This window comes from Cololabis saira, chromosome 24, assembly GCF_033807715.1.
Source record: "Cololabis saira isolate AMF1-May2022 chromosome 24, fColSai1.1, whole genome shotgun sequence".
In the NCBI taxonomy this organism is placed as follows: Eukaryota; Metazoa; Chordata; class Actinopteri; order Beloniformes; family Belonidae; genus Cololabis; species Cololabis saira.
In genome coordinates, this window is record NC_084610.1 from 14,725,831 (window position 1) to 14,735,126 (window position 9,296).

Here is a 9,296-nt window from a genome sequence, read left to right on the forward strand (position 1 = left end):
CAAGACATTATCTTAAAATATTTACAGTTAAATACACACAGTTTGATTAAAATATTAAAATAAAGTTATAGTACATCATTTTTGTTATTTTTTTTAAACCAGACAACAGCTTCACTCACACTTCACGTCTTTGTTCAGTCGTTTAAATGAGTTGAGCGTAATTAAACAGGAGATTCATAATGAACATATCCCGCCAGGGGGCGCTGTTGTTTCACATTGTCAAACCTCAAACATATTTTAAATAATTTAATGATTTGATTTGATTTGATTTTTTTTTATTTTGTACATGTAAAAACAAAAAATAAAGAGAAGATAAGAAAACAAAACAACAAAACAAAGAATTTCATCCTTTAACACTTAATATCTTAATTTACATGTGGAAAAAGGAGTAGGAAGAAGTGTAAAATTATTTAATCCTACCCCCATTTATTAATCATTTATTAACACGTATTTATAATGACTAACGATACTATAATTATACTCACACACTTACCTATACATACATACACATGATTGATTATTTATTTATATATGTACACACATGCCCATATAAATATGTATATAAATATACTTATTTACACCATACTATCTCTTAACTCCATCTGTTCTATATCTATGTATATATCTACTTACACACGTATTCACACACACACACACACACACACACACACACACACACACACACACACACACACACACACACACACACACACACACACACATATATATATATATACATATATATATATATATATATATATATATATATATATATATATAAATATATATATATATATATATATATATATATATATATATATATATATATAGCCTATATATATATACATATACATATACATATACATACACATACACTCATACATACATACACTCATACATACATACATACATACATACATACATACATACATACATACATACATACATACATACATACATACATACATACATACATACATACATACATACATACATACATACATACATACATACATACATACATACATACATACATATATTTACATACATATACACATATGCACACATGCATACATACACATATAATTATAATTAGCTGACCATTTCTGAACATAAATATAAACAAATCTACTCATTCACCCAATAGTAATATAAAAGAATACTCACACTTTATTTATCCCAAGTATTAATTGGTCAGTAATTATTAGACTGCGGTATTTTTGGTCACCGTTTCCGTGTGAGGGCTTTTATTTTGAAACTCCTCGCAGGAAGTTGGCGAGCTGCTGGCCAATCACAGCGCGGCGAGGTTTATTTCCCAACCACGCGACTAATTCATGTTTGATAACAAACCCGGCGGGGCTTGAAAGTCATCCTGTCATCCACCGGCTCGCCTCCACGTAAGGAACAAACACTTTTATTTTCTTACTTTCCCTGTGTTTTTTCCAAGCAGCCCTCCAGCTGTTTCCGCCTTTGTGTGGTTGAAGCACCAAAGCCTCGCTGGAGGATCTAATGTCAGAAATGACAGTTGCTGTTATCTGCTGCTCCCAGGACACAGGAGGGGCTGGTGTCCTGAGAACCGTGTCAGGTTGTTTAGGCTCGTATTTAGGATGAATAATGCAGGGATGGTGTAGAGTTTGTGTGTGGATGCTGTTTGATTCAAGTGATGACCCTCATAAACACTATAATAGAGTACTTTCTGCTTTTAAACTCACACATCTCCTAAAGTCGACGCAAACAAGCTGAAATAAATTGTTTGGACACGATGAACAGTCTTGGACATGCATATTATAATACCAGCTTTACCATTGACAAGTAAAATATCCATTGTATTTGAAAATTTCACAGGTGAAGGCTTTGATTAATCTGACTTCCCTATGAATTTAAGGGTGGTTTGGTATATAAAGTAGTCTATATTTAGATAAAGTCTGCAGAATTTTTTAAATCTCACCTTAAGGCTGGGCGATTTTGGAAAAAAATTAAATCCTCATTTTTTTTCTCTGAAAACCAGATTTTCAATTTCGATTTCGATTTTTTTTGGTAAAACTACAAAAGGAAAACAATGGAAAAGAATTGTTTCAAATATTTTATCTTAATTTTTAAAGAAAAATAGCAAACAAATTTCCCTATTGGGAATGAAGTGCAATTGAAAGATACTGTAAATCCTCCTTGAGTTTAGTAAAGTGACAACATTAACAATTTTCTTGACCAAACAAAGATGACTAGACGAGCTCTGTCTGTAATGCAGCCAGCTGCAAAAAAGGAAAATCGATTTTCCGATTTCCTTTTTTTAACATCGATTGTGATTAATAAATCCGATTTAGATTTAAAATCAATTAATCGCACAGCCCTATCTCACCTTAAAACTCATTTTTACTCACTAGCTTTTAACTTGCCATGATTGTTGTGTTTCCATTATGTGTTTTATGTTTTACATTGTCCTGTTTTGTTTTTCTTTTACTTTCACTTTGGTCAGCTGTTGTTTTTAAAGTGCTTTGTAAATGAACTTGGATGCTGTTTGATTCAAGTGATGACCCTCATGAACACAAGAATCTGCTTTTAAACTCACACAATCTCCTAAAGTAAACTCAAACAAGCTGCAATCAATAGTTTGGACACGATGAATAGTCTTGGACATGCATATTAAAATACTGTAATGTATTTCACAGGTGAAGGCTTTGATTAATCTGACTTCCCTATGAGCTTATGGGTGGTCTGGTATATAAAGTAGTCTATATTTAGATAAAGTCTGCAGCAGGCTTTGGGAGGCTAATCTGAGGTGGCTGTGGGGGTTAGGCAAGAGTCAATACTCATGTAATGTGCTTATTGTCATAGTTTCCCCCAGCTGCCTCCGGAGTAAGTGATGGGACTCATTTCTGCTGCAAGAAGTGGGATCTTAATGAAAAGTTGTTTGGTTTTAGTGCAGTGCATGACCAGGGGGATGCTGTAGGCTTGGTGACCCATCTATGCCCGTGCAGGAGGATCCACATCCATGCTTTTGTTTGCAGAAGGCTTTACGATGCCGCTGGTGCAGCTCGTGCGAGGCGCAGCGGTGCATGCTGGGAGCAGGTCTCACCGGAGTGCTGAGCGTTTGATCTCTGCAGGACGTGGTATCTGCTCATCCACGCAGCGTCTCTCCGGTTCGGAGGGATCTTCCTCAAGCTCTGATGGAGACCAACCCAAAGTTCTCATCACAGGTGGGTCTTTGAGACGTCGGCGCTCCCCGATAACGTCTTCCTGAAACATCCAGACTAGAGACTTGATTCCCACCTCACCTCTTCTGTTCTCTCTTCCTGCTGAAGGGGGGCTCGGGCAGCTGGGGCTGGGGCTCGCCGTGTTGCTGAGGCAAGTGGGGTGCATGAACAGAACTGGCTGGCCCAGAGCTTCACAGCTGGAGATGTGTCATGTCGTTCTTTAACAACGCTTGGATTCCCCAATTTTGATTGATTTGTCTTGTTTTTGCCCAGAAGTGATCAAGCTGATGTTTCCCCTCAGGAGGCGATTTGGGAAAAACAATGTGATCCTGTCTGACATCCGGAAGCCCCCCAGCCACGTCTACGACAGCGGTGAGTGCCGTCTTCTGACGACCTCGCTAGGGCTGGGGATTAGTGGTGGGGAAAAAAATCGATATTGCAATATATTGTTGCGCTCTCTGTCGCAATAAATAATCAAGAAACTGACGGCAAATATCAATATTTTATTACAACACACATAATGGATTTACGCGATTATTGTTCATGCACTTCAATTTGTCCAGCTGTACAGTGTTTACATTTACAGGACTAGGAGGCAGTGAGGTACTATGCAAAATTAAGTTGCTTACTGACTTTTCAGTATAAGAAACAAAGCAGTGCACTGTCCTGGTTTATATAAAACCTTTTATTAATGTTCATGCACTTTAATTTGTCCAGCTGTACAGTGTTTAAATTTACAAGCCTAGGAGGCAGTGAGGCTCTATACAAATGCACTTTCTTTGTACATTCTATGAAGTTTTGGCATTGAATAAATGCATAACTACAGACGTTTTCCTTTTTATGGGTATTTTTTCTTTTTCAGTCACGTATATCGTGATATATCGTTGATGAAATTTCTTACAAAATATATCGAATATCGTAGATATCGTGTATCGTGATATTATCGTTATCGTGGGCCACATATCGCCACAGTATTGAATTGTGAGTTACCCGATTATCACGGTTTGATTTGATCCGATATTGATTTGGGTTAGTGTTATTAAAACAGTTTTTTGAGCTGTTGCATGAATTATATGACTGTGTAGTTATGCAACATATTAATACTAGTATTATATTGAGATTCAATAGCAAGTATTGGCAGCTAATGATGCTGTAAGGACCAATCACCTCCCAGAATGCTGATAGAACTGCTTTCAGAAACATCGTGTGGGTCAGAATTATCAAACAGATCCAGGGCAGCAAACAGAGATGTATGAAATCGTTTTTATTTTTTCCCAGATTCCGTTTTTTATTTTTTCCATTTTCTGTGTTTTTCGGTTTAAAACTTTTGAAAATTTGGTTTTTAGTATTTTATGCAAATGTAACCCCAAGACAGTATATAAAGTAATGAAAAATAGAAAATGTATGCAATTATAACTGAAAACTTTAATGTTTTCATACCTTTTAAACATATTTAAACGCAAAAACATGGCACTAGTTATTCTGGTGTCCAACAAAACATTCCTTTTTTGGATATAAACAAAAAAATTCCAAAAGTTATTTGTATGAAATAAATAACTAAGAAATAAATAACTCAAATAGTCCTTTCAATAGCCATTTAAAGTGAAAAAAAGAAAGAAATTGCAACAGAAGCGTGCAGTGTCCCCAGGTTTTGGTGACCACTCTTGGAGAATTTTTTTCCTGAAAGAAAAGTTCATTTAGTCTAAGAAAAAAAAAAACTTTTATACAAATTCTAAACATTTCAGGAGTTTTAAAACCAGCGCTTTATTAACGCTACCGCTACTCTTCGATGCCATGTTCATTGTTTGATAGTTTAACACCACGTACATGTTTGAATTAAATGACGTGACTACTGGTATTAAAGTTCACCAGGCGAAAATGTATAATAAAAAAAAAAAGATCTTTAGACATACAAAACGATTTTTAGGAATTAATATGAGAATCGATTTAGAATCGGAGAATCAATTTTTTCCAACACAGGCCAAGTCCTCGCTGGATTCCAGTCCGGAATGGAGTTTCTTTCACGCGAGTAAAAAGTAGCATAAATGCTAAAGTGAGATATTTGAAACTGGGTTCGTGTGGTAAAGGTTTCTATGACTGGGCCGCTTTGTGACGCCTGTTTCCTGTCCAGGTCCATTCATCTTCTCCGACATCCTGGACCACAAGAACCTCAGGGAGATTGTGGTCAACAACAACATCAGCTGGTTGGTCCACTACTCCGCCGTGCTGTCTGCCGCGGGGGAAACGGCGGTCGCGCTGGCTAAAGAGGTCAACATCACAGGTGCAGGCCCACATCCCTGGTGGGGGACACAGCTCTGAGCGGCACGCTAACCCTGTCCACTAAAGTTGCTCTCTTCAAGGAAAATTATGACTAAATATCGTCGTCAACGAACCTTTATCACCTGAGGAAAACGAGATGAGACGCAACGAAAATACTGGTCATGTGACAATACCGATAATTAAATATATAATGCAATATCATAGGAGGAATAAAAATGAGACTAAAATGTAGATTACAAAATAAAAACTCTGCTAAAATGTGTCTTCATTTTCGTTGACCAAAACGAGACGAAATGTTCTACCAAAGATCGTTAATGTCCATGTTTTCAGTAGTTTCTCTGGTTTAGTTCTGCTGCTGGGTGACATCACGTCCTCAATCCAAGTCGTGGCCCGCTGGGAATCAGATCCAGAATATGCAGCTGCAGCTGCAGGTTAGAGGCTGATGCCGTTAACGCAGAGCTCTAGGTTCACGTCAATTAAAAACAAAGTTACATAGAGAAACGCGGGGATCTGCTCTGGGTCTGGAGAAGAAGAAGATCCATCTTTAGATACAATTTCCTACATAGACGTGGAAAAGAAAACCCAATGTGTCGTCGAAAAAGACAAAGATGGGGAGAAATGCAGAAAAATAAATATGTCTCAAATGAGAGTCTTCTGTATCTGGAATGAATGTATTCTTGAGTTTATAAGGTAACAATAATATAATAATAAGATAACCTTGTTTGAATTGTAAAATGGGTTTGGCTAAATACAATCTTTGACTAAAACTAGACTAAAGGGTCCTGGACAATTCTGACTAAAATAAGACTAAAATGCTCAGACTTTTAGTCGACTGAAACTTGACACGACTAAAAGGAGAATGAACGTGACTAAAACTAATAAAAACTAAAATGATAGCTTGACCCAAAGACTGAAAGAAACAACACTACACTCCACTTCTCTTTCTTCCTAGGTCTCCACAACATCTTAGACGTAGCCACCGATCACGGCCTACGCTTGTTCATCCCGAGCACCATCGCTGCCTTCGGGCCGTCCTCCCCCCGGGACCCCACCCCCGAGCTGTGTGTGCAGAGGCCCCGCACCATCTACGGCGTGGCCAAGGTCCACGCGGAGCTGATGGGCGAAGTGAGACTCACACTCGAATTTAAGACACATTTCCTCCCGTCTCCGCCCCTTCCTGAGCCTTTCCCTCCCTCGTTTCGCAGTACTACCACCACAGGTACGGGCTGGACTTCCGCTGCCTCAGGTACCCCGCTATCGTCTCCGCTGACCGCCAGCCCGCAGGAGGAACCACAGGTACGCAGCGTAGAGATGGAGCGAAGGTGCTCTCTGAGCTTCAGAGGATAAAACCAAACCCCCTTCCTGTCTTTTCTCAGATTATGCCGTCCAGATCTTCCATGCGGCGGTGAAGACGGGTCACTTTGACTGTTATCTGCGCAGTGACACGCAGCTTCCCATGATGTACATCGGTATGCCCACCCTTCTTATTCCATTTGTGTAGATGTCTGCTACATGACTGTCTCAGAAAATTAGAATATTGTGATAAAGTTCTTTATTTTCTGTAATGCAATTAAAAAAACTAAAATGTCATACATTCTGGATTCATTACAAATCAACTGAAATATTGCAAGCCTTTTATTATTTTAATATTGCTGATTATGTTTTACAGTTTAAGATTAAGATTCCCAGAATATTCTAATTTTTTGAGACAGTCCTGTATATGCTTGCTGATATCTGGTATCTCTGATATCTCTGGAAGGATACTAGAGACAACTTCTGTTGGAATAGGCGCTATATAAATAAAATTGAATTTGAATTTGATATGTCACGCAATGTTTACCCACGTTCCCCCTCTCGTGGCCAGATGACTGCGTCAGGGCGACTCTGGAGTTCCTGGAGGCTCCGGCGGACGCACTCGTCAGCCGCACCTACAACATCAGCGCCGTGGACGTCACGCCGCAGCAGCTCACCCACGAGATCCAGAAAGTGCTGCCCCACCTGAAGGTGGTCTACAATGTAGATCCCGTCCGGCAGGCCATTGGTGAGGTTTCTTTTTACCCAGTCTTTTCTCAGTCTTTGAGCTGTCCACACATACAGATCAGGTGCAGACTGCCGAACAACTGCCAGTTAGTGTTGTTTCTGCAGCATGTTTCAATTTTAGTTTAAGTGTAGTCTTTGGGTCAAGCTATCATTTTAGTTTTTATTAGTTTTAGTCACGTTCATTCTCTTTTTAGTCGTGTCAAATTTCGGTCGACTAAAAGTTTGAGCATTTTAGTCTCGTTTTAGTCAAAGATTGTATTTAGCCAAACCCATTTTACAATTCAAACAAGGTTATCTTATTATTATATTACTGTTACCTTATAGACTCAAGAATACATTCATTCCAGATACAGAATATTCTAATTTGAGTTTGCAACATATTTATTTTTCCACATTTCTCCTCGTCTTTTTCTTTTTCAACGACACATTGGGTTTTCTTTTCCACGTCTATGTAGGAAAGTGTATCCAAAGATGGTTCTTCTTCTTCTCCAGCCCCAGAGAAGATCCCAGCGTTTCTCTCTGTAACTTTGTTTTTAATGGACGTGAACCTAGAGCTCTGCGTTAACGGCATCAGCCTCTAACCTGCAGCTGCATCTTCTGGATCTGATTCCCCGCGGGCCGCGGGAGTTTTTATTTTGTAATCTACATTTTAGTCTGGTTTTTATTCCTCTACAATATTGCATTATATATTAAATTATCGTTATCGTCACATGACCAGCATTTTTTTGCATCTCGTCTCGTTTTCCTCAGGTAATAAAGGTTCGTTGACGACGATATTTCGTCATAATCTTTGTTGACGAAAGCGACTTTACTGCCAATTTGATACCCATATGCTAGTGGGCAACTGGTATTTGGACCTAATATCTATGAATATACAGGTTTAAAACGCAGCCATTTGTCCTTCATTCCTCTGCCACAGACACTTCAGGAGATTCTGCCAACTTTTAAAAATGGTCATAATATCTATCCTTTAATTGAAACCTGTTGTTTTTTCTGCCAAAATATATGAAGTTAATACCCTAATCAGCTGTCTCCGGTGTGTGTTTGCAGCGGACAGCTGGCCGAAGGCGCTGCAGGACGGCGCGGCGAGGCGGGACTGGGGCTGGAAGCACCAGTACGGCCTCCCAGAGCTGGTCCAGGCCATGCTGGCCCACATCAGCCAGGGAAACCAGCAGGATCGGCCCTGCTGAGCCACACGCCCGCAGCATCCCACACCCAGCTCTGTCTCAAGAAGGGAATGTGATTTTTAGGATTTTAGCTTTTTTTTTTTATCTGTTATTGTTCTGTTTTATGAAATCTTATGCAAAATATTTATGGGGGAACAAAAGGAGAATGTATTTGTCTACAGAAGAGTATTTGGACCAGGCAGGAGAAAAATAAAAATAATATTTTAGAGGAGGAAGAGTTTTTTTTCATTATGCACTTCGAGAAAAAAGTCGAAATGTCCAGATTAATGTTGAAGTACAATTTCGAGAAAAAAGTCGAAATGTTCAGAAAAAAGTTGAAATGTCGAGAATAATGTTGAAGTACAATTTCGAGAAAAAAATCTAATTGTATTTCAACTTTATTCACAAATTTTCGACTTAATTCATGAAATTTCTACTTTAGTCACGGAATTTCGACTTTATTCTTGGAATTGTATTTCAACATTAATCTCGACATTTTGACTTTTTTTCTCGACATTTCGACTTTTTTCTCAAAGTGCAAAATAAAAAAAGTTATTTTTTCTCCTGCATGGCCCTAATACTCTTCCGTAATTTATCTGGACCTCAGAGGTAAAAAAGA

General features: G+C 38.6%; 1 protein-coding gene across 1 annotated transcript; it reads left to right on the plus strand.

Moving 5' to 3' along the window:
• The first annotated feature begins 3,013 nt into the window (after positions 1–3,013).
• On the plus strand, positions 3,014–8,918 carry LOC133425057 (L-threonine 3-dehydrogenase, mitochondrial-like). The gene is made up of 9 exons (XM_061715717.1): positions 3,014–3,194; positions 3,300–3,342; positions 3,493–3,563; positions 5,323–5,472; positions 6,424–6,596; positions 6,677–6,767; positions 6,848–6,940; positions 7,336–7,512; positions 8,562–8,918. Exons 1-9 carry the CDS (start codon positions 3,017–3,019, stop codon positions 8,699–8,701), a joined length of 1,116 nt encoding a protein of 371 aa, XP_061571701.1. The 5' UTR covers positions 3,014–3,016; the 3' UTR covers positions 8,702–8,918.
• Positions 8,919–9,296: the final 378 nt, after the last annotated feature.

Bases quoted from the DNA above. Each gene is read 5' to 3' on its own strand.
- LOC133425057 (XM_061715717.1), top strand. From the start codon at position 3,017: ATGCCGCTGGTGCAGCTCGTGCGAGGCGCAGCGGTGCATGCTGGGAGC. The intron at 3,343-3,492 runs GCAAGTGGGGTG...GTTTCCCCTCAG, and splicing joins GGGCTCGCCGTGTTGCTGAG to GAGGCGATTTGGGAAAAACA. The intron at 3,564-5,322 runs GTGAGTGCCGTC...TTTCCTGTCCAG, and splicing joins CAGCCACGTCTACGACAGCG to GTCCATTCATCTTCTCCGAC.